The 25576-nt window shown below is 45.6% G+C and overlaps 1 protein-coding gene across 1 annotated transcript; it reads left to right on the top strand.

Annotated features, from left to right (window-relative positions):
* Positions 1-5653: 5653 nt before the first annotated feature.
* Positions 5654-14108, top strand: SFRP2 (secreted frizzled related protein 2). Its single transcript, XM_067736607.1, has 3 exons — positions 5654-6510; positions 8894-8974; positions 12936-14108. The coding sequence occupies exons 1-3, from the start codon at positions 6012-6014 to the stop codon at positions 13238-13240; spliced, it is 885 nt and encodes a 294-aa protein (XP_067592708.1). The 5' UTR covers positions 5654-6011; the 3' UTR covers positions 13241-14108.
* The last annotated feature ends 11468 nt before the right edge of the window (positions 14109-25576 follow it).

The raw sequence follows: 25576 nt of genomic DNA on the forward strand, positions 1-25576 counted from the left end.
AGAATTTATTGTATTGACTTTGTGCTCTTATCTGATGGCAGTAAATTCCCACCAGAGTGAAACACCAGCTTAGCCAGTGACCCCTGCTGTTCAAATCAGACAATGGAGCAGGTCTTTCTTCCCAGAGGCACTCTGTGGCTTCTGGACTGCCCTCTATGAATGGCCTTGGGATTCTGCACTTTCCATTCAGGATTTCCTAATGTGGGCAATTAGGAGATGCTTCATTTCAAGAGTCTCATCAGCAGTTGCAACACATCGGTGAGCAATGAACTACTGAGACCCCAGAAAGAGACAGGAAAATTGGGAAGAAAGGGGCAGGGGAGAGGAAAGGGAAAGTATCCACAGGGTTCCTTGCATACCAGCTGTGCTCAGTAAGTATTTCTTTAAGAATGCCAAATGGACTAGCTGTACACAGGTGACACGAACTCCAAGTTTTTGAACCCCCAAGACCAAGGAGTTACTACTGGTCCAGCAAATGTGAGACTTTCTGCTGTAAACAAAAAGTTGCTGAGGAGGATACCTGCACTGCACAGAAATAGAATCTCCTTCCCAGAGGTCCAGGCCACTGAACCACCTCAGGTGCTTTTGTTTGGTTGGGTGGGTTTCTTTTTGTTTTTTCTTTTGTTTTTGTTTTGAAGCAGAAGCAGCCCAGGGATGCAAGTAGGACATACCATGCCCTAGTTCCATCCTTATTCCCAAAATGTCTAGGGCCATTTTCCCATTGAGGGAACAAGAGAAGAAATGGAAATTGGTCTCTCCCAAGGCAGACAGCCTCCATAATGTGCCTCTAGCTTTTCCTTAGAAAAGTATACTGTCAAACAGCTTTCTCAGTCCATCCCACGTCAGCTTTGACTAAAACACTCCAGTGACCGGGGAAGAGCAAGAAAATGACCTGTTGCACTAGTAGATGACCATTGTAGGTGTAATTGTTTTTTACCATTTTGGAGCGACTGTTTTTCAATAGTTTTCTATTGAGCTCCAGAAGTATCCATCCACAATGCCTTCAGACCTTTCTCAAAGAGCTAGTTCAGTGTACTCGGTACCCAGAAGCCTCGGGAACCAGGGGTTCACACTGGCTTTGGACCCCCACCGCCAGAGAGCTCACACAGACCCGAGCAATTACAGCTCTCGCCGGCGGGCTCCTTCGCTGCCAAGTAGGGCCCGCGGACGACTCCTGCTTCGCCCCCAGGGAATCGTCGCCCCGAGCCCTGTGCCAGGGCTCCGGTAGAGCGCCGACCACAGTCTAGTCTCCGCCGCCCCTCCCGCTCCCTTCCTCGGCCAGCTCGCCGAGTCTGAGCCTCTCTGGACCCTTCGTTTGCTCTTGCAGCGCGGATCTGGGGCCCATCAGCCCCTTAAATCTTAAAGAAGGAGGTAAGCGCGAGAGCTTGGGTTAGCAGCTGGTAAACTGTTCGCTCTCAGCCTTGACTTTTCTTAAAATGCGAGGCAAAGGCTTTGCGGTCGCAGGCACGGACCTCGGTATTGGAAATCCGCGACTGAACCCTTGGACTCCGAGGGCCCAAGGGGAGCACAGAGTGGGCGGCAGGGGAGCTGCGGGCACTTGCCCTGCGCGCGTTTGCGCCGGGCACCTTCACGTCCAGCGGCAGTCGGCGGTGGGTGCAGGGGAGCGCCAAAAGCGAAACAACCAGGTAATCCCTTCCCGCTGCACATTTAAAAAACAAACGAACAAAACACCCTGACGCCCAACGTGTAAAAATATAAAAGATCTCAGAGCCTCAACAGAGTAAAGGAAGCCGATTTGCAACCCTAAAAGGGTTTGGGGAAACTATCTGTTTTGGGTAATGGCGCCCCCAGATGGCTGCCGCGAATCCCACGAAAGATGCTGGAGCTGGCTCGCTGCTCCGCCCCCGGGGAGCAGGGAAGGCCCGGGTCCCCAGTCCCACTAGGAGAAGGTGACGTCACCCACCCCGCCGGCCTGCGCGTGGACGAAAGCCTAACCACCGCGCTGTCCTGACAGGTCAGGGTGCATCCCCACAGCCGCCGGGGCAGGAACCTCACCCAGCCGAGGCACGTGCAACACCACCAGCTGTGTCACACGCTGTGTGACCCAGTTCTAGTTCCTTAACCCGTCCATGCCTCAGTTTCTTCATGACTACTTATTTGCAAAATGATAATAGTCACACCCACCTGCCGGGTGGTAGTGAGGATTTCCGGGAACGGGGGTAGCGCTCAGCCGGTCTGTTAGGGCTTCGGCGCGGGGCGTCCTTCTCCGTGCTTACCCAGGGCGCTCCAGGCCTGCCCTCTGTAACTGCATTCTTCCCCACTCACGAGTTGTTGTAAAGGCTTAAACCGCAAGAGGCCGTGCATTTTAACAGGGAGCGTCGAAGGCCAAGCTTTCCAATCTACTGGGAGCTAAGAAGCTTGTTTCCAGTTCGAGGTTGCCCCTCCACCAGTGCTGGATTGTGAGAAATTAAGACGTCGGTTTATCACACGTCGTTCACCCCCTTCTTGCTTGCACTCCCTCTCGGAAATAAGAGTCTAAACGCCTTTACTCAACTATTCTCGGGGTGGGGGGGCGAGGGGGGTTGGAAGTCTCGGTTTCCCCGGTTCTCCGCCGAAGCAGAGCAGACGCAGGGGTCTGGAGGCCCCCTGGAGACCGCCCCCAGCCCCCAGGGCAGAATCTCTGGGGCGCAGAATGAGGGTCCTGCCTGCCCAGAAACTCTTCCAGCCGGCACAGGTTTAACCAAGCAGCCGAATTGTTCTGGCGAGATTGGCAGGAACTTTCTTTGTGCCTCAAGATTCTTCAGTGCCTTGACAACAGAAAACAAGCAGAGAAGCGGGGCCAAATCCAGAACACGGGGTTGCTGAGGTTCTCAGTCCTGCAGCATTCGGGTGGGGTGTAGTTCATCGTCGGGGGGTGGGGGGAGCATGCCCAACCCCGTCACCTGGGGCCCATGGGCCACCCCTTTAAGCAGGTCGCCCGGCAGGGTACTTCGGCCCTCAGAGGAGTGGTCACCCCCACTACTTATCCTGGGTTTGGGCGAATAGTTTCCATTCCTAAAAAACGGCAAGTACTAAATAGACCCCGGAGGAGTGGGGGGTGTAGGGGTGAGAGGGGTAAGCATTTGACTCTCCATTTGTGGAAAACAAAAGCCTTTTTCGGATTTTGATAACTTGCATGGATCGGAGGAGACCTGTAGGCCCAAGGGCCGGCATGGAGGGCAGAAGAGTCCGGCTTACTGAAGGCGCCGCTGGGCTACACCACGTGCGCCCATCTCTCTGCGGTAGCACAGCGACCCGGGCGGGGGAGACGCGCCAAGCATCTGTGTTCGAGCATTTGTCACACAGACAACGGTCCGCGCTCGCGTCCGGGCCTCGGTGAGAGGTTATTCTCCTCTTCGTCTGCAGTCTGCTCGTCTGGCTGGTGCGCCTGTCACACGCGCACGCGCTTGACCAGGCGCTAACGAGCGGCGGAAGAGAAAGGAAGCGGGCCGCGACCCGAGGTGGGGGAGGAAGACGCAGCCTGTGCAGGGTGAGGTCTAGGCTGAGCTGCGCGGGTGCATGGAGGGGCCGCGACCCCGGAACCAGGCAGGCCAGAGCGCGAAACTAGGCGCGGCCGAGATGGAGCCCCTAGTGCGGCTCCCGACGCCCCCTGGCGGCCAGTGAGGCAGCGGGTTCTCGAAACAATGCGTTCGGCCGCGCGGGCCCCAAGGGCTCCTGGGCCCCCAGCCTCCCTTGGGCGCACGGCCGCGCACCGCCTCGAAGCAGCCCGACCGGCTTCGGACTCCTTGTGCCCCGGGCTCCTTGACCCCCGAGGGGTTCTGAGAAGCGGAGGGGACCCAGGGGAAGGCGTTGGGGCTGGGGGCGGTGGAGGCGGGAGGGCCTTCATCGCAGCCCCGGGCCCAAGTCCTAGCATCTCTCAGAGCTCAGGCTCTGATTAGCTGCTTGGTTCGGTGTGCTTCCGTTTTATTTGAGGTTTATTTTCAAAGTAATTTGTACTGGGGCGCGGGGCTTTTAGGCATCTTAGTGCTTTAGTTAGACACGAAAAGACCCAGGACCCATTCGGCGGAAGAGCGGACTTTTGCTGCCGCCCCCGGCCCTTCTCCTGCAGAGCACCAGCGTCAAAGGAGACAAGACGCAAGCTGGGGTTTTAAGGACCCAAATTATTGGGTCAAAATCAAAAGATACTCTCCTTCCAGGTGGCGATTTTCCTGATGGGTTCACGGCCAGGATGGGGTAAGAGAAAACACTAAGTGGGCTTTCGCCATCCCACGTTAACCCCCTCCTCTAAGCAGTGGGACCACAAAGCTAGCTGGGCGACTTGGGCCTGGGGTGCCGCCAAGGCCAAAGCATCTTCCGGAAGGAGGGAAATAGAGAAGCTGCGGACGGAGCCCACCGATGGCTCTAAGTGACCGGGAAGTGATAACAATGCGCCCACCATCCATATGAAAGAACCTTGGAGTCTCGCTCTCCGGGCATTCTCTCTTTGGAGCTGCACCGCCAACCTGCGGGGAGAGGGGGGTGGCTGAGACGGAGGAGACGATGAGCCACAAGGGGAAACTCGGGGCGATTAGAAGAAAGGAGACCCCCCACACACACACACACACACACCTTCCTCCTGCTGACACCCTAGTGCCGGTTTACAGCTGTGAACTTAGTTTGGAGTCCTCCGGGGCACGAGATTCCCAGCTCCGCGACCGCACAGGCCCTCTGCCTGTTAGCCTCCGTACACCCGTTGCCCTCCGTCACATGTAGCGTGAATGAGCCGCCTCTGCCCAGGCTTCGTGTATGTCTAAGCAGGGCTTCTTCCTCTGCCCCCACCCCTTCCCAGCCTGCCCACCTGGGGCACTTGCTACCAGTCCCTTGTGCCGGGCACCAGCCTTTCCAAACCGTGCCCTGAGGGCACACACTCCTCAGCGCCCGCCGTCAGGGCGAGAGTGGGTTAGGGCGCGTGGTGCCTTTGAGCCTTGAGTCAACCCGTTCCTTTAGGCAGGGAGGGCAGGTCTCTTCTCCCAAACCGGGAAATGGTGGGCAGTCGTGTGTGATTCTGACGAAACTCTGTAGAGGCGCTTCCACAATGGCCAAATTTTCTAGACTTACCCCAGCAAAACACCCCCAAGGTTTTACTGATATTTCCTTTGTCATGTACAAGTTTTGCTCATACGACTCTACTTATATAAATTCTGATATTTGAAAGGGCAGGCGGGAGTCACTGTACGGGTTGGGCCAGGCTGGGAACCGTGGCTGGGGATCCGAGAGGAGAGCAACCGGGCCGAGACGGCCTCGGGCGGGCAGGTCCCGGGCGCGGGCCAGGGGCACAAAGAGCCTGCCGGCTGCTGGCTCGCTACTGCCTGGAACGCATTTCCGCCCCGCAGACCCGGGGCTCGAGCAGAAACTTCGTGCTGGGGTGAAACAAACCCACGCCCGGGCCTCGCTGGGGCGGAGCGCGTTCCCTCAGGGACCTGGCGACAAGGCCGCTGGTCACGTCCCCCTATCTCCCGCAGCCCGTGCTCCGCACGCCCACTGTTGGGGCGCAGCTGCCAGGCTGGTCTATTTGTTTGTTGTTTACAGCAGTCCTAGAGCGCGCGCTTGGCAGCATCCTGTGGGGCGGGGGGAACGGGGGTCGGTGGGGCGCAGCCAGAATTTCCTTCCAGGGAGCGCGTGAGGGGCATTCTCAACGGAAAACCAGACCCAGAGAATAGTGACCAAACCTCCTCGGATTACTCTCCACTGGCTCCTCCCTCGCTCCCCCCACCTCCAGATTTGCATAAAAAAGGCCAAGAAAACGCTGGCCGGGCCCCAGCAGTGGCTCACTCTGCTCCCCCGGGTCGGAGCCCCCTGGAGCTGCGCGCGGACTTGCTGCGCGGAGCCGAACGCACAGCACCTCGCCGCCACAGTCCGCGCGTCCGGCGTCCCGGCGTTCCCACCGCCCGCTTCCCAGGCCCCGAGCCGCGCCGAGCGCAACGAGCGGGCCGGAAAGAGCTCCCGGCCCCTGCCGTCTCGCGCTTCCCCGCCTTGGCTCCCTCCGCCCCACCGGGGGTCGCGCGCCCACGATGCCGCAGGGTCCCGGGTCGCTGCTGCTGCTCGTCCTCGCCTCGCACTGCTGCTTGGGCTTCGCGCGCGGGCTCTTCTTCGGCCAGCCTGACTTCTCCTACAAGCGCAGCAACTGTAAGCCCATCCCGGCCAACCTGCAGCTGTGCCACGGCATAGAGTACCAGAACATGCGGCTGCCCAACCTGCTGGGCCACGAGACCATGAAGGAGGTGCTGGAGCAGGCGGGCGCCTGGATCCCGCTGGTCATGAAGCAGTGCCACCCGGACACCAAGAAGTTCCTCTGCTCGCTCTTCGCCCCCGTCTGCCTCGATGACCTGGACGAAACCATCCAGCCGTGCCACTCGCTCTGCGTGCAGGTGAAGGACCGCTGCGCTCCGGTCATGTCCGCCTTCGGCTTCCCCTGGCCCGACATGCTTGAGTGCGACCGTTTCCCCCAGGACAACGACCTCTGCATCCCCCTCGCTAGCAGCGACCACCTCCTGCCGGCCACCGAGGAAGGTAAGCCCTCCTCCTTATTACACCCCCCCGACCAGCTCCGCTAAGACTTTCCGGGGGTGTTCTCGCGGCCCCCGCCCCCCATCCCGATGCTTCCCCGCCGGGGGTGTCAGTCCCGGGCAGGGCAGACGCTCTCCTTGCCCTGGTGTGTCATCGTGACAAATCTGAGATACCCCCCCCCCCCCCCCCCGCCCAAACACACACCCAAGTCTCTCATTCTCTTCCCGAGTTGTACCAGTTGCTCTTTCTTAGGGACAGTTTAAAAGCGGGGGTGGGGGGAGAAAACGTAGAACTGGAAGAGATCTTTCCCGTGTAGATATATGTACAATTCTTTGTGAAGATGCTAGCACGGGGGCCGCAATTGAGAGTGTTGGAAGTGGTCCTGCTAGGAGGAGTTGGCGGTGAGCATCCTGGCCAGAGCACGCTGGCCTCAGCCTCACGCAGCACGTTCTTACCACTGGGCAGGATTCTAGGCACAGGGACATTCCCTACAGGCACGATCGCCAAAATGTGCAAACAGATAGTCTTTTAAGGCACTCTCTGTTCTTTGCCGATTTAGGCTTTGTAAATAAAAAGCAGGACTGGCTCATGCGTGTTGAAAATTGAGCATTGGTTGTTAACTGCCCAGAGGTCCAAGAAAGAGGGCACAAAGGGAATCTCCAGGAATCATTTTTCTATCACTAATCAGCTTTTATCTTAGGAGTGGTTTTAATTAACTGGAGAAATCGTGCAAAAGAGAGTTTCCCAAGTTTTTTAGAAAATAGGGGGGGAGTTCCTGTGCAGAAACCATCAAAGCAATGAAAACCTCATGGGCGCTTGATAAAGTCTTCCTGAAAGGAAAACATATACAATGTGTCTGAGCTGATTTAGGTTCCCCCGGGATGGAAAGGGGGCTTCCTAATCCCTTTCAGGGCTCCACCAGCATCTCCCTTTCCATCTCTAATTGTTTTCCTACAGCCATCATTAGTTAAAGAAAATGCAAAGTTGCTTAGCAATCTTTCCTGGCAGGCACCGTGAGTTTGCAATCATCTTATTGGTTAGATTTATAATTTATTGCAAATGTTTGGCATATTTCAAACATTTGTCCAACATATACCACAGACCAACCAACACAGGTTAGTAACATTTTATATACACTCCTAGAGCTCCTAATTGGAAAAGTTTCATTTTGTTTGAGACAGAGGAGTTAAGGGCAGTTTTATGTGTGTTGCTTTTGTTTTTGTTTTTCACAGTCCCACCCACATTATATATTACATTTCTCGAAAAAGTCATTTGTCCCTTCAAAATAAAAGTCTACGTGTTTCAAAATCTGCTCTGCGCTTTTTCTTATTTGATAAATAACTTCTAAAATGAGTCATATAGTTCTTTTTTCCCTGCGAAAACGCAGTTTCATATTAATGAAATTTCACCTAAATTTTAAAGACAGCCTTAGTACATTTATAAGTGGCAGAAAATGAATGTTTTCTTTTTTCCCTTTTCGCCAGGAATCAGACTCTTTTAAAGGAGCCTTTAGCAGGCTTTCTCATGATTGTGCTAGTGCACCTTCCTGGGTTTGGTCAGATTTTCACTGGCTTCAGGAGAAGCTTTGGGTTTTTGTTTGTTTGGGTTTTATTGTTGCTGTTGTTTTGTCTGTTTGTTTTCGAGAGTTTGAAACAGGCAAAGAGAGGCAAGAAGAATCTGCACCAGGGATGAAGATAACAGTGAAATAAATGCTGCTTAACTCAAGCACAAACTTGGCAGAAAGCACGAGGTGATACAGAACCATTTAGAGCAGGCTATAGTCATTAGCAAGGTGTGCTTCCAAGGGGGAAGAACCCAGATGTGAGCCTTACAGTGCTAGCCACCCCGCCCTGTCCAGACCTGAAAATATCTTGAAATGACTCCCCCGAGAGACAGGTCAGCTGAAGAGCCCAGCAGAGGCCAGGCTGCACCAGTGACCTGCAGCTCAGAAAGACGATCTTCTGGCCGTAGTTTGTGGTTGCTAGTTTTCCAAAGTCCCTTAAGGGTCTTTTGGTGCTTTCTCCTCAGAGAGGCTTTGGGACTAACTTTTTCAGAGACCGAGTTTGTCCCAGGAGTGGGAGGAAGACTGAAAAGCTGCAGCCTGTCTCAGTTACCTGTGGCTGCACCTGCACACTCCACCAGGGCGCCCTTTGCTTGGGGAGTCGTCATACATGGAACACAGCATGTGGGCATTTTTGCCTGTCAGAAAGATGGGAGGCATGGGAGACTCTCTTGGGAATGAGTGGTCCCTCTTTCATAAATGAGGCAGAAGCTGGGGTCTTACAGGACAATTGCTACTCTTGCCTGAATAAGCCCCTGTGAGTTGTTTAGAAATGCCACCTGCTGTTTCGTTTTAAGCAAACTTACTAACTTTTCACATTTCTAGCTCCAAAGGTATGCGAAGCCTGCAAAAATAAAAACGAAGATGACAACGACATAATGGAAACTCTTTGTAAAAATGATTTTGGTAAGTAATACACCACCAACAACAGAAGTTTTATTGCCCAGTACAACTTAAAGGTACAATTCCTTAAGATGTTACTAGATAAAGTTTGGGTGACATATCATCACAGCTCATCTTTCCTTGAGTTAATCATCTGTGTTATCCTAGTTTCCTCCCTATGTAACTATCTGGTATCGAGTTGTATCTTTTTAGGTGAGAGTCATTGCTCTGTTAAGCAATAATCAAATCATGAATTTCCGATGGCACGTTTTTCATTTCACTATGGCTTTTTCTTGCCAACAAGCATAATCTTGGACCATGTTCTCTTTTAGTCACTTAACATGTGTCTAAGCGGATGGGAACATGTAAATATTAGCCTCAGCAAAACAGATTCGAGGCATGGAGTTGGCCAAAAATTGAAATTTACTCCAGTGCCAAACAAATATTTTTACGTTATTCGTAACCCGTGATGCTCTGCTTCCCATGTTCCACCATCAGTGAGTATATCCAAGGTACTGGTTAATAAGATGTCGGGGAGAGTTTCCTTAAATTTAAAAAGAAGAAACAATAAAGCTAGGAGTTTACCTTGGCAAGATACATGCAAGGTGCCGTGATGACAAGGTTCTGGAGGACAGTAAATAATGTGCGAGGTATGTTACCCAAGTTCCACGGCATGCGGGTCATTCCCCTTAAGAAAGAACTGTAAGAGGAAGGAGGGTTGGAGACTGTCCACCCAGAGCTCCAGCAGCACCTCATCTGTGTCCTCAGCCCTCCAAGGGGAGCAGAGGAGCCAGCTAGACACAGATCAGTGCTGTGTTGGGGGAGGAGTTGGGGGTGGCCAGGAACTTTGCCGAGACACCTGAGACATTCGTGTTTTCCTCCCATTCCAAGAGCAGGCACTTTTGGGTGTGTTTGAGGGGTTGGTATTTAAAAGTATTTATTCAGGCAGAAGGTTGAATTTACTGGTAAACAGATGTGGTCCCTGTTCTAGCAAACAATAACAGACTGTAACAGATCTGTATGAACACTTCTACATACTCAACTAAGTCCTGGAGACAGAGAAATCACTCCAGCGCCCACTGTGGAGGACTGCCCTCCCACCCTCTCCTTACAGCTCGCCAGCCCAGAAATCTCAGACCTGGCCAGGTCCCTGAAACTGGAAACCACCCAATCGCTGCCCCTTACAACCCCAGGTCTCTTGCAGGAAGGGTCCTGGGCTTAACCTTAGCAGGTCCTGGGACAGCCGTAGCTATAGGAGAAGATTCAAACAGCTGAGGAAGGGGAAAGGAAGGAGGTAACTCTGAGTCCTAGCCAGTCCTTCCCCTCAGTGAGAGCCACAGATGGATGATAGGGTTTCAAATGTCTATATTCTAATACATACAACTCTCAAAGTAGGAGAGGGCCAGGCATGTTGGCAGCAGCAGCCCTAAAGCTCCAGAGCCTTGCCCAAAACACGGTTCTTAGCTTCCATGCTACAGGATTGGATTAAGGACAGAATTTTTTAATATAATTTTAATAAAGTTTGTATAAAAATGTATATAAAATATCATTTTCTTCTGACAAGTTATGGCCTTTGCACTAGATTTAGTACAGATCACTCTCCTGACTTCCATGAAAAAGTTTAGTGGAGCTCCATAAAAGTTGAAATTAGAGCACACGTGCAGACACACACATTACCTGCTTGCTTTGTGGCTTACCTTACAGAAGACCTCCTTCCTAAGAATGCTGTATCAAGACCTGGGCCAAAGAAATGTGTGTGTGTGTGTGTGTGTGTGTGTGTGTGTTCAACCTTCTCTCTCCTTAGAGGAGAGAGCCTTTCAAAACAACATGGAAGTCATTACACTTAAGGTATCACACATGCAGATACCTCACAAGCTTTGTTTTCTATTTCTCCACATTCAATTTGTCCCGAAGGGGATAATGAACCTAAATTGTAGGGGGTGCGTGTTATACTGGTTTATAGGTGGTTCTCCACATCGCCTCTGTACTCTGGGGGAGTAATGACAGGGTAGAAGGAACAAGGGTAGAAATCTGAATCATCCGTGAAAGCGTGACACTCTCCCCACTGCACTTGGAGTACAGGGAGGATGGAGAAGACCTCCTTATTACAGTGGGGAAAGTACTGGTGAAGAAAGAATAGCCCAGAACTGCCTGCCTCTGTATGCAGCCTATTGTTGGAGCAGACAGTATCAACACCCCTGCCTCCTGCCATGTGTGGCATCCCCGTTCACATCTTGCAGGGCAGGAAAAGTTATTTGAGGGCTTTGATTCCCTCTATTTGGTCCCAGCTGAAAACCCAGGGAGGAGATGTCTGAAGTTTTCCCATGGTAAGCTCTTACAAAGTTGGTTATTTCATAGCTAGAGAAAGATGAGTAATAAGTCTCCCCCCTTGTTAAAAGTGATGGTTCTTCTGATATTTGGAGCTCAAGAGTGTCTAATTTGACCAGGCGAAATCTCACACATGCTCTGTCTGTGCTGTGGATGAGGCTTCCAGGTAACATTACAATCACTTCTCCCACCATATACCTTCCCCACTCCCAGCCCTTAGGCAGAGGCCGTAGGACCATGTGACAGTGCCATGTGGCTTATCTCATGATAAACCCTGAGAACTCAGTACTAGAGCCCAGATGCGTATCAGACAAACAATGGTTGGCCAAGTCCCAGTATCCTTGATTTACCTGGTTGAGCCTCAGCCATGTCCTGGTTGACTAGAAAAGCCATGCTTAGTCAAGTTCTCCTTCTGAGAGAGAAAGAAAGAGGAAGAAATTTCCAGAACAGTGATATACACACAAAAAAACCTCTTCCTCTATTACTAATTTAAACCATGCATTAAGCTCCATCAGAGTCAGGAAGTCACATCTGCATGTCATCTCTATGGAACAATTGTTAATGTCACCAAGGGTCTGAAGACACATTACAGTGGGCATATTAATGCACCAACCAGGACAAGAAACTTGATACTCTGCCTAAGAGATCACAGTGGTGTTATAGGAGGAGGTTTGGGGACCAGAGTTCTGAGAATTAGACTCAGCCAGGGCACAGCCTAACTGGGTGACCTCATGTTACGTCACTAAACTTCTCTGGATTTCAGATTCTTTGTGTACCAAGAGGAGATTTTAACTGGATGATCCCTTCCAACCTTAAAATTCTATCATTTCCCTGCCTCATGGGGTCTTGAAATTTAACTCCAGCATGTATGTTTGTAGGGTTGTCTTTCCCAAAGCATACTGTTCATGACTATAAAATGTGTCTTTTATCGTAAACCACTTACGTTTGGTCTTAGCATTCTAATGAGTCTACATATTCATCTTGGAAACAGTACATATATGATCTGTAAACGCCTTGGCCTCGGACGGGCAAATGATAGCATATGAGGATGAGGTCTTCAGAAAAACACTTTTACAGCTAAACATGTTGTGCTCTTAAAAAGCGTCTTGGCTGTTTTTTCTGAGTTACTTTACCAAATCAAATGCAGCTGTAAGATCAATTCTCCTTCCTTGTAGTTTGTTCTTTAGAAAACAATGATTTTGTGATATAATTTCCTTACAGGTTTGTCCAAAAACCTCTCCGACGTAATAAATTGAGTTTAACGTTTACGGCCACAGAAGGATCGTGTTTCACCTAAGAGTCAGGCATTTCTTTTCATGCTGAAGTTTCCAATAGGGAAAGTCATTTGTCAAGGAGAGCACACACCACAGGCAGCCTACGTACAAACACAAGAACACAAGGGCAAGGAAGAAAAGTCAATTGAGTCCCCGCAAAGAGAGTTTTTAAAGGATGGCTGGTTTGAAACAAAGTGCCTGACAAACCCTTTGAGGCTTTAGAAATGGAGCCACCTGCTGCCCTCAGCTCCCAACCCCCTACCCGCAGCCCCTGACAGTCCCATCGGCCCTGGGAAGCTCTTCTTCCCTCTCCCAAGCCGAGTCACAAATATGCAGTGGGATGTGTTCCCTCCTTATCACTCTGTCCTCTCTTGTCTTCGTAGCACTGAAAATAAAAGTGAAGGAGATCACCTACATCAACAGAGATACCAAAATCATCCTGGAGACCAAGAGCAAGACCATCTACAAGCTGAACGGTGTGTCCGAGAGGGACCTGAAGAAGTCGGTGCTGTGGCTCAAAGACAGCCTGCAGTGCACGTGCGAGGAGATGAATGACATCAATGCGCCCTACCTGGTCATGGGGCAGAAACTGGGCGGAGAGCTAGTCATCACCTCTGTGAAGCGGTGGCAGAAGGGGCAGAGAGAGTTCAAGCGCATCTCCCGCAGCATCCGCAAGCTGCAGTGCTAGTCCCGGGGCCATCCCCCGGGCTCTGCTCACCCTTTCCACTTCTGCTGTGGGACCTCAGCACTCATTTCCCAAGCACAGTCCCTGCAGCTCCAGCCCCAGCCTGGAGCGGCTCTCCCCTGTCTTTTGCACGTTTGCACCCCTGGCATTTTCTGAGTTATAAGGCCCCAGGAGGCCTCAGGAACAAATAGTTGTTTCCACATAAAGGAAAAACCCACCCAAATCTTGTAGAAATCTTCCAACTAATAAAATCACGAAGATTTTTATGAAGTTTTAAAATAGCTCACTGAAAAGCTAGTTTTGAATACGTGCAACTGTGACTTGGGTTTTATTTTTTTTTGGTTGTTTGGTTTGGGTCAACCGAGTTTCACTTTCTGCTGAGGTTGCCATAATGTGCAAATAGCTTTACTTTCCTATGTGGCCCAAACTTTCACTTTTCTGTTGTGGGTCCAAAACCCAGTTGAGATAAAGCTGGCTGTTATCTCAACTTCTCTCTCAGCTCCAGCCTGACACTCAGCACCTAAGTCTTATAACAATTCACCTGTCATTTTACATCCCTGTTGGGAACTTACAACTCTAGCATGTATTGCATTTTGCATTTCCAGGTAGAGTACTTCCATTTATAAAAACCACATTAACCACCGTAGCATGAGTTCTTCAAATAAAGGGCAAGACAGACTGATGTTATGATTGACCCGAGTACTTTAAGCTTTTTTTACTTAATTTTGCAAATTAAACCATTGTAGCTTACCTGTAATATACATAGTAGTTGACCTGAAAAAGTTGTAAAAATACTGCTTTAACCAACACTGTAAATATTTCAGATAAACATTATATTCTTGTATATAAACTTTACCTCCTGCTTTACCAACTCCTGGTCTTGTGTCTTGTCTTCTTCGTGGGAGGAACTGGGAAGGGAGCTGAACAAGAGCTGTCACCTCCTTTGTCTTGAGGCCCAGCGTTCCCGCAGTTTGAAGTGCCCATTTCCTCTGTGACTCAGAAAGTGCATTTCCCCACACCTCCCATCACCCACTCCTGCCTCCCATCTCACTCAGGTTTTACCACTGCGGACCCTGCTGGGAGACGGGGATGGACAGGCTATTGTCTGGTCTCAGCAGTCCCGCGGCAGATCGTGGGGACACTAGTCTTAGCCTACGGTTCACAAGCTTGACAGTTGTGCTTTTCATTTCTGCAGATTTTTATAATGAAAAAGAATCACCATTGCAAAAATGTTCATTCTTTCCCCACTTCAACTCAGCTAAACAGAGCCATGATTTGAAGAGTAGCCGTTGGAAGGCAGAGGGTAGGAAGGGGATGGTGAAAAAACAGCATGAAGGTGAGAAGGGCATCTATCCACAAAGCTTCCATCCAAACGCTTCGTTGTTCTATTTTAGGAGCCTCCAGAGAAATTCTATTAAACAGGCTCAGGGGGGTTAGGTGGCGTGGACCCACTGCCACAAGGTAGAGTCAGAGCTAAAACTCAGGCCTTTCAGGTGGCAAATTCTATCTTCTATTTAATCCAGGATGGATTATAGGAACAGGGTAGCACTCATCTATTCAACAAATACTCATTGGGCATCTGCTGCATGCCTGGCCCTGTTCTAAGTGCTGTGGACATGTACATCAGTCCTTGTTCTCATGGCATTTACATGAGAGGGTGAAAGAAAACAACCACAATTACAATTATATATTTACAACTGATAAGTTACATGAAGTATAAGGACAGGTAATACATGAGAACAACAGAGTGTCCTCAGCAAATTTGAAATTTTTAGTGGTGTTCGTGTGAAGACGTTATCTGATAGCATTTTGTTGATTTAGTTTAAAAGTTTCCTGAACATACAGCCATGATCTCTCTACAGCACTTCAGCTCTTCTAGCTCCAAAAGTCAATAGAGCCCTCTGCCTACCTGAGCTGCACAATTCCTTTCATCTTTCTCTGGATTACCACCTGACTCTGCTTCTCACCAATTCCACAAACTCATGGCACAACCCTCTTCCTAAAAGGCACGCATGGACTGGAAGAGGGACACTCATGATCAAGACCATTACTCATTGTAAACACTTGAAACAGGAAGCTAGGAACCCTGGAAAAGGCGAGAGAGAGAGAGACAGAGAGAGAGACAGAGAGAGAGAGAGAGAAGATAAAAGACAAAAGGAAGTAGACCAAGGATTTAGGAATTAGAAAGTGAAAATAGGTACAACACATGCAAAAGTAGTGGAAAGAAACAATTTGGAAGAAACTGACCTGTCTGAATGTCCCCTTTCCAATCAAAAGAAAAGCCACCTGCCGGTGTTAAGGGTTGCAAACTCTCCAGCTCTGGAGAGCTCGTTAATGCCAGACACAGTCTCCTTTGGTCGCTTTGTAAAGAAGTAGCAGAGGCATCACTCCCGTGCCTGCATCCTGCCTTATGAGCCTCTCTATGGACTTTCCAATCCCCACACACACATCTTGTTCCCATCTTTGGCAAGCCTATAAGCCAATAAGACATGTTTGGACAGAGCAGGTAGGTTTTTGGTTCATTTTTCATTCTGTTTTATTGTTTTCTTTTGCATGATGATTCAAATATATATATATGGCTCATTTTTGAAATAATCATGGCTGTATTCTTTTTCTTTTTTTCTTCTTTTGCGGTACGCAGGCCTCTCACTGTTGTGGCCTCTCCCGTTGCGGAGCACAGGCTCCGGACGCGCAGGCTCAGTGGCCATGGCTCACGGGCCCAGCCGCTCCGCGGCATGTGGGATCTTCCCAGACCGGGACACGAACTCGTGTCCCCTGCATCGGCAGGCGGACTCTCAACCACTGCGCCACCAGGGAAGCCCTCATGGCTGTATTCTTAATTAGTTTTTCAACTATTAGATTTCTTTCATAGGCAGATAAAAACACAAATGTTCACCCATTATTGTAAAAAGAAAGCAAGCCATCAGAAGACATTGGATTTCTGAGTTTCCTAAGATGATTCATGACCTGTTAATAAACTGCTAAAATGCCCCAAATAGGAGATCAGGAAAGTTTAGAGATATAAAAACTACACATCTACTACACATGTAACTCCTCTTCCCTTTCCTAAATAACCTGAGAAATGAGTTGTGTACAAGAACACATTTATAAGACTTTTGGGACAACATTTCCTAAGTGTTCAAAGGCTCTGTCCACGTGCACTGAAATTCTTAGAGTTAAAAAAGATCCATTTTATCTAACAGCACCCTCCAGTCTTCATTCCCTATTCTGTCATCAAATGATAATTTGATTTTTTACCTTTCAAATATTGTTTACTACCAGGTTTTCAATGTTCTTGATGGCGGGAGGGGTCACCTTGGAAAGCAAGTCCAGGCACATGTATCTGGCGTGCAGTCACTGCCTCTGGATTATGAAACAATGTGATTTTTGCCCATGAAACTTGTTGCACAAATACACATTAATTCATTAACTCAGCAAAGATTTTCTGAGCACCAACTATCACCACTGATGTATTCACTCAATAATGGGTAGTGAGTGCTTACCCACATGCCAGGCGCTGTTCTAGGTGGTGGATGCACAGTGATCCTGCCCTCCTTCAGCTTCTATTCTAGAGTTAGAAATTGTGTTAGGCACTAAGGATAGACGGATCCTTCCCAAAAGGAACTCTCAATCCAGTAAGAGAGAGAGGCAGGCAAACAAATAATTCCAACATGCTGTGTTAAGAGGGAGGTATGCACATGCCCAGGGATGGCATAAAGGAGAGAGTGGATTAACTCAGGTAGAAAATAGAATGTTTGGTTCAGGTCGAACTCAGGTAAAGGTGCGTGCAAGGAGAAAACTTTCACTGAGTTGTACCAGAATATTTTCTAATAGGACAGAGCCCTAGAAATTAAGTATTTATCATCAGTTTTACATATTGACGAATCAACATTGTGCAATTATCGTGCTGAAGGTACTGTTCTAGACACTACAAATAAACCTGGCAAAAGGTCCATTGCCTTTATAATCAATAAAATCCCCACATCCTCAAATTACAAACAAATGAATTCACATTTAGCTTAGAAACAAAGAGCAAGTGAGCATAATAAAATATTTCTTATAGTTGTCCATGATTGTCCAGAGAATAATGCAGATGGATAGGTGCTAAAAAAAAAATCTATTGATAAAAGTAGCAGTTAATACAGATAGTGTTAGAAGAAAAAAACAAAGAATTTAACTGTCCCAAGATGTCCCAGTAGAGAGTAATAATAATTATTAATTTAACAACCCAGACATTCTGCTATACCATGAAATGTGCAAAGCACAAGAACTTACTGTCATTAACTGGCTCCCCAGTAGCAATATCTAAAAACCTATGCACTTCCTCATGCATGCATGTGCTTTCTTGTACACCCACACACAAATGTAGCTCTGGCAGGAAATCTATAACTATATAATCTAAGGGATGTCAGAACAAACCACTTAACAGACTAGAAACTGCAGTTCAAGTGGCAAGCACCTTGGTGTAGCTTTCGAAATTCAGAGAGACCTAGGCCAGTCAATAGTTTCTGCAAGCCTGAGACTACTCATCAATAAATAATTAAGAATTATTACTCTATAAGTTATGCTTAACCTCAATACATTCTCATCTCTTGTTCATCGTCTGTTTTAAGGTGGAATTCTCAGAGCTTGTTTCTCTGTAAGGAGGCACCCAGAACAGGAAGGAACACCAGTCTGCAACCAACCCTAGTCCTACCCCGACACACTCTGCTGCCCCACCAGCAACCCCATGCTCTTCAAATTCTTGAGCACATTGGGTTGCTGTAGGTGGTATGGCTGATCACGGCCTGCTTGGAAGCAGCTTAGGCAAATAAGAGGAAAAAAATGGAACCATAAGTACTATCTACTCCTCCCTTCTTCCCAAAAGATTTTTCTACCCCCAAAGAAGATTTGGGTGCCTCCATGCTGCCCTCTAACAGCATCAGCCTTCCCATCTGCAGCAGAGTGCTGAGAGTCGTTTCAATTATTCAGCAATCTTACATTGAACACCTACTATGTGCCAGGTGCTGTCCTAGGTGCTGAGGTCCCAACAATGACCAACATACATGGCTACTCTCAAGAAGAACACAGGCTAATGTGTCATATACACATGTGACATACAATATTAACTGAGACCCAAAATTCTCCAGACTTTCCTGAACACAGTCTTCCTGGGTTCCATTTGTTCTTATGGGTACAGATAAGTTCACATTAAAATAATACTAAAAATCAAAATCTCTAGGCCCAGAAAATGTCACTAGAGAATTTTGCCAAACACTTAAAGAATAATTGACACCAGTTTTACATAATCTCTTCCAGAAAATAGAAGAGGAGGGAATGCTTCCCAACTCATTTTATGAGCTTAGTATTGCCTTAATACCAAAACCAAATAAAGGACAAAAAAAGAAAACTATAGACCAATATCTTTAATGAATTTAGACACAAAAATCCTCTACAAAATATTAGCAAATCAAATCCAGCAATGTGTAAAAAGAATAATATACTACAAACACACTGGATTTATTCAAGGTATGCAAGGCTGTTTCAATATTCAAAAATAAATGTAATCCACCATGTCAACAAGTTAAAGAAAAAAATCATACAATCATGTCAATTGATGCAGAAGAAAAAGCATTTGACAAAATTCAATACCTATTCATGATAAAATCTCTTGGCAAACTAGGAATGGATAGGAGCTAGGATAAAAGATTGACATACAAAATCAATTGTATTTATATATACTAACGACAAACAAGTAGAAATCAAAACAAAATCACAATACCATTTACAACTGCTCCAAAGAAATTAAAATATTTAGGTATAAACGTAACAGAGCATGTATGGGTTCTATATGCTGAAAATTACAAAATACTGATGAAAGACATCAAAAAAGACCTAAATAATTGGAGAGACATACCATGTTCATAAATTGAAAGACTCAACATGGTGAAGATGTCAGCTCTCTTCAAACTGATCTAAGGGTTTAATGTAATTTCTATCAAAATCTCAGCAAGCTTCTTTGTAAATATGGACAACATTATTCTAAAATTTGTATTGAAAGGGAAAGACCCTAGAGTAGCCAGAATAATTATGAAAAAGAAAAAAGCAAGAAAAATCATTCTTCCTAATATTAAGGCTTACTTTAGAGCTTCTGTAATCAACACAGTATGGTACTGTGGGATAGACACATAGCTTGATGGAATGGAATACAGAACTCAGAAATGAACCCAGCTCATTTTTTACAAAGATGTAAAAGCAACATGATGGAGTAGGGATGGCCTTTTCAACAAATGGTGCTGGAGCAACTGAATATCCTATAGGCAAAACAAAAAAATCTAAACCTTACATGGTATACAAAAACTAACACAAAATGGATCATGAACTTAAATGTAAAATGTAAAACTATAAAAGTTTTTGAAAAAACAGAAGATTAATTTATTATTTCAAGACCTAGGACCTGGCAAAGAGTTCTTAACTTTGATAACGAAAGCACAATCCATAAAAGGAAAAGCTGATAAATGGAACCTCTTCAAAATTTAATACTTCTGCTATTCAAGAAAACCCCATTAAATGTATATCAAATCATCACATTGTACACTTTCAATATTGTACGATTTTGTTTGTCAATCATACCTCAACATGGGGTGGTGGGAGACCCGGTTAGAAAATGAAAAGATAAATTACAGATTAAATACTTGCAAACCTGTATCTAGAATATATAAAGAACTCTCAGAAGTCAAAAGTAAAACAATCAAACAATGCATTTAGAAAATGGGTAAAGACATAAACAGACATTCAGTGCAAGAGGATATACATGTGGCCTTGATGGTATCTACCACGGGCTTGGGAGGAGGGAGTGGTAGCCACGCCCCAGATGCTTGCTACCCAGGCCCTAGCGGGCAAAGGAGACTTGCAGTGCTTGATTCTATGGCGGGCAACACATTGTGTTTAGCGTGCCAGTAAAGCAGGGGTTCTAAAAACAGGACAATTGGGGGAAAAGCATTTGATTTTGGTTTTTGATTTTTTAAAAAAGCATCAACATAGTCACCATAGAAGAAAACCAAACCATTGTATGCTTACTTATACCTTTTTAAATAAGTTAGTGGGTTTTTTTGTTTTGGGGGGTTTTTCTGTTTGTTTTCAGAATGAAAATATGGGGGTGATGTGGGGAGGTCATAACAATATTTTTAGTGTTTTGGACTTCTAACAATCTGAACACTGACTTACTGCTGATATGGAAAGGGGAGAGGTTCTGACGGTAGCATGGTCCCTTCATGCTTCCTGGCCTAGCTCCTTTAAATTCTTGTCCTTCAGAGGATTAGAATGTGCACACTGGCCTGTGATGAAAGACTAGAAAATAAAATTTAAACTAAAACCAACACAAACCAGTAAATTTACCCCCTGCTCAGCAGATCCAGACCCAAAACCTGAATCCTGAATGACTGTTTATGGTATGAGAAGGAGTTATCTAGGCAAAGGAGAAAGTGGGAGGGGACAAAGTGGATGGACAACTCAACAATAATAGAAGCTTCAGGGCTTCCCTAGTGGCGCAGTGGTTGAGAGTCTGCTTGCTGATGCAGGAGACGTGGGTTCGTGCCCTGGTCTGGGAAGATCCCACATGCCGTGGAGTGGCTGGGCCCGTGAGCCATGGCTGCTGAGCCTGCGCGTCCGGAGCCTGTGCTCTGCAACGGGAGAGGCCACAACAGTGAGAGGCCCGCGTACCGCAAAAAAAAAAAAAAAAAAAAAATAATAATAGAAGCTTCAAAACCCACTTTCAGCAAGGGAGTGAACAAATAGCTGGAAGATCAAAAGCAAACAGAAGACTCCAACACACTATAGGCCAACCAGACAAACAAACGTCTATAGAAGCTTCCATCAAACAACCGCAGAATACACATTTTTCTCAAATTGTTCTATGTGACCCCTGTATATTGGCCCTCACGTTGTTTACTTTTCCACAAGAAGTTGGCACCATCAACCCAAAGCCAAACTCAAACTCTTACATATCCAATTGCTTTAAAATATATCCAAAGTAAACATATTTTTAGCCTTTAGAGCCTGCCTGCTTTGTATACCCTGCAAAACTGCACCCAATATCTGCAAGCCATAGAGAAGACAAACCCTGTAGGTGTAAAGGACCCGGAACCACTGCTGCCCCTCAGAGCTCTCTGACTCAGAAAACCCCCTACCTTGCTGCTGAGTGACATCACCTTGACACATAAGCCCCCTCTCCATTTCCCTCTTCTCTGGGAGTTCACTTACCTTCTTCCCCTTTTGGATGGTGGCCCCTGTCTCTGGAAGATCTTCTGCTGTGAGGCTCTTCCCCTCTCATGCAGCCCTGTACAAATACTGCCCAATAAGCTCACTGTGCACCACAGCCATCTCATCCTCCGGTCTTTCCTTGATCAGCCCCAAAATCCTCAAGCTCAACACACAAGTGAATGCACACGGGACCTTCTCCAGGATGGACCATATGTTAGGCCATATAAGAAGCCTCAGTATATTTAAAAGGGCCAAAACCATGTCAAGAATGTTCTCCAATCACAAAAGAATGAAATTAGAAATAAATAACAGAAGGAAATTTGGGAAACTCACAAATATGTGAAAATTAAACATCACATTTCTAAGTGTGTTTGAAATTTAGTTGAATGAAAATGAAAACTCAATATACCAAAACATGTAAGATGCAGTTAAAGCAACACTCAGAGAGAAATAGATGTAAATGCCTATATTAAAAAAGAAGAAAGATTTCAAACCAGCAACCTAATCTTCCACCTTAAAAAACAAAAAGAGCAAACTAAGCCCAAAGTGAGCAGAAGAAAGTAAGTTACACAGATTAGAGAAAAAATTGATAAAATTGAGAATAGAAAAACAATGGAAAAAATAAATGAAAATAAAGTCGTTTGTTTAAAGAACTCTACAAAACTGACAAAATTTTAGCCAGACTGACCAAAATAAAAAGAGATAAGACCCACATTACTAAAATCAGGAATGAAAGAGGGACATTACTGCCAACCTCACAGAAGTTATGAGGGAATACTAAGAACAATTTTAACCCAATAAATTAGATAATGTTAACACACATTAAAGAAGAACAAACATCATTCATTCACAAATTCATCCCAAAAAATAGAACAGGAAGGAACACTTCTCAACTCATACTATGAGGCCAATATTACCCTGATACCACAATGAAACAAAGAAATCCCAAGAAAATAGACTTCCAGCCAATATTCCTTATGAATATAGATGCAAAAAGCCTCAACAATCTAGCAACATATTGAAAGAATTATGCACCATGACCAAGTGGGGCTCATCCCAGGAATTCTAGCTTGGTTTAACATACAAAGATCAATCAATGTAATACACTATATTAATATAATGAAGGACAAAAACCACATGATCATATCAATAGATGCAGAAAAACATGACAAAATTCAGCACCCTTTTGGATAAAAACACTTAATTAACTAGGAATAAAAGGGAACTTCTTCAACCTGATAAAGCCATCTACATAGCCACAATTAACATCATACTTAATAGTGAAAAAAATAAATGCTTTCTCTTTAGGATCAGGGGGAAAAAAGAGTAATATCCACGCTAAGCACTCTTACTCAACATATTACTGAAAATTCTAGCCAGCATGATAAGGAAAAAAGGACAGCAAAAAAAATAAGAAGAAGAGAGGAGAGGGACAGAAGGAAGGAAGGTGAAAGGTAGAAGGGAGGGAAGGGAAAAGAAGAGAGTGAAAGAGCACAAAAATCCAGATCAGAAGGGAAGAAGTAAAACAACTACCTCTATTAGCAGATAACAAGACCCTGTATACAGAAAATCCTAAGAAATCCACTAAAAAACTATCAGAACTAACAAATGAGTGCAACAAGGCTATAAAATACAAGATCGACATCCAAAAATCTATTGTAATTCTGTACTCTAGCATTGAACAATCCAAAAATGAAATTAAGATGACAATTCCATTTACCATAGAATTAAAAAGAAGAAAATATTTAGGAATAAATTTAACAAATGAAGTGCAAGATTTCTATACTGAATATGATAAAACATCATTGAAACAAATGAAAGAACTAAATACATGAAAAGACATCCACGTTCACGAATTGGAAGGCTTAATATTGCTAATACGGCAATACTCCCCCAAATTTGTCTACAGATTCAATACAATCCTTATCTATATTCCAGCTGCTTTTTGCAGAAATTGACAAGCTGATTCTAAAATTCTCATGAAAATGCAAGAGACCAAAAATAGCTAAGACAATCTTGGAAAAAAAGAAGAAAGTTCGAGGACTCACACTTCCCAATTTAAAAACCTAATACAAAACTACAGTAATCAAGATAGTGTGGTACTGGCATAAGGACAGAAGAATAAAACTGTAGGTCAAAAGAATAGAACTGAGAGTCCAGAAATAGACCATTATATTTATGGTCTATTTATTTATTTATTATTTTTTTGCGGTACGCGGGCCTCTCACTGTTGTGACCTCTCCCGTTGCGGAGCACAGGCTCTGGATGCGCAGGCGCAGCGGCCATGGCTCACGGGCCTAGCCGCTCTGCAGCATGTGGGATCTTACCATACCGGGTCACGAACATGTGTCCCCTGCATCGGCAGGTGGACTCTCAACCACTGCACCACCAGGGAAGCCCGGGTCTATTTATTTTTGACAAGGGTGCCAAGACAACGATTCAATGGGGAAAGAATAGTCTCCAACAAATGGTACCCGGAACACTGCACATCTGCATGCAAAAAAAATAAAGTTGGACCACTACCTCACACTATGCACAAAAATTAACTTTAAATGAATCAAAGGCTTAAATACAAGAACTAAAATTATGAAACTCTTAGAAGAAAACACAGGAGTAAACTTTTACAATCTGAGATTAGGCAATGATTTCTTAGATATGATACCAAAAACATGGTACAAAAGAAAAAATGGTAAATTTTAAAACTTTGTCACTTCACAGCATACCATCAAAATAATTAAAAGGCAACTCACAGAATGGGAGAAAATATTTGCAAATCATATAATATATAATCATATAATCATATATATCACTAAAGGAGTGATATCCAGAATATATAAAGAACTCTTAAAACTCAACAATAAAAAGACTAATGACCCAATTTAAAAATGGGCAAGGAAAGACATTTCTCCAAAGAAGATGTACAAATGGCCAATGATCACATGAAAATATATTTGACATTATTAGTCATTAGGGAAATACAAATCAAAATCACAGTGAGATACCACTTCACACCCACCATGGCTAGAACGGCTAGAAACAGAAAGTCAGAGGATGTAGAGAAATCAGAACCCTCATGCTTTGCTGGTGGGATTGTAAAATGGTACTGCTAACTTGAAAAGCAGTTTGGCGGTTTCTTAAAATCTTAAACACAGAGTTACCACATGACAGAGCAATTGTACTACTAGATGTTATAATCAAGAGAACTGAGAACATATATCCACAAAAACACTTGTATCTGAATTTTTACAGCAGCATCAGTCATAAGAGCCAAAAAGTGGAAACAACCCAAAAGTCCATCAGTTGCTGAGTGGATAGCAAAATGTGGTATAACTGTATAATGAAATATTATTTGGCCATGAAAAGAAATGAAGTACTGTTACATGTTACAACCTGAAACATTATGCTAAATGAAAACATTATACACAAAAGGCCACATATTGTATGATTTCATTTATATGAAACGTCCAGAACAGGCAAAGCTGTATGGACAGAAGGTAGATTAGTGGTTGCTAATGGGTGGAAGAAGGGGGAAATGGGCAGTGACATCTAATGAATATGGGTTTTCTTTTGGGGGTGATGAAAATGTTCTGAAATTGTATAGTGGTGATAGTTGCACTGCTGAATCATATACTTTAAAAGGGTGAATTTTATAGTATGTGAATTATATCTCAAGTCTACTATTAAAAAAAAATGTCAGGTATCCCAAGGCTTAAAGTGGCACAGTGTGTGTGTTGTAAATGACATCTGAAGTTTGTTTGATTCTGAAACTCATTGTCTTAACTATCAACTATACTCCTGGGCTGCCTTCTTTTTTTACATTGACTTTCAAGACAATGCCATTCATTCTATAGAGTGAATTTGGCCAACACCAGATCTCTATCTCTATCCCTTAGTTTTCTGTTGAGTGGACTTGTCTCTCACTGTGGACTACTCTGCCTGCGTGGCCTAGAAAGACCTCAAAATCAACATGTGTTAAATTAACTAAAGTCTGTATGAAGGGCAGACACTCAATCCATAAGACCTTAAATAAAATGCCTGAAATGTATCTTCAATTTATGCATCTGTAAAATTAGAACAAGTATTTCTTAATCCATTTCA

The sequence above is a fragment of the Pseudorca crassidens genome, chromosome 4 (genome assembly GCF_039906515.1).
Source record: "Pseudorca crassidens isolate mPseCra1 chromosome 4, mPseCra1.hap1, whole genome shotgun sequence".
Taxonomy (NCBI): Eukaryota; Metazoa; Chordata; class Mammalia; order Artiodactyla; family Delphinidae; genus Pseudorca; species Pseudorca crassidens.

Bases quoted from the DNA above. Each gene is read 5' to 3' on its own strand.
- SFRP2 (XM_067736607.1), top strand. From the start codon at position 6,012: ATGCCGCAGGGTCCCGGGTCGCTGCTGCTGCTCGTCCTCGCCTCGCAC. The intron at 6,511-8,893 runs GTAAGCCCTCCT...TCACATTTCTAG, and splicing joins CCTGCCGGCCACCGAGGAAG to CTCCAAAGGTATGCGAAGCC. The intron at 8,975-12,935 runs GTAAGTAATACA...TTGTCTTCGTAG, and splicing joins TCTTTGTAAAAATGATTTTG to CACTGAAAATAAAAGTGAAG.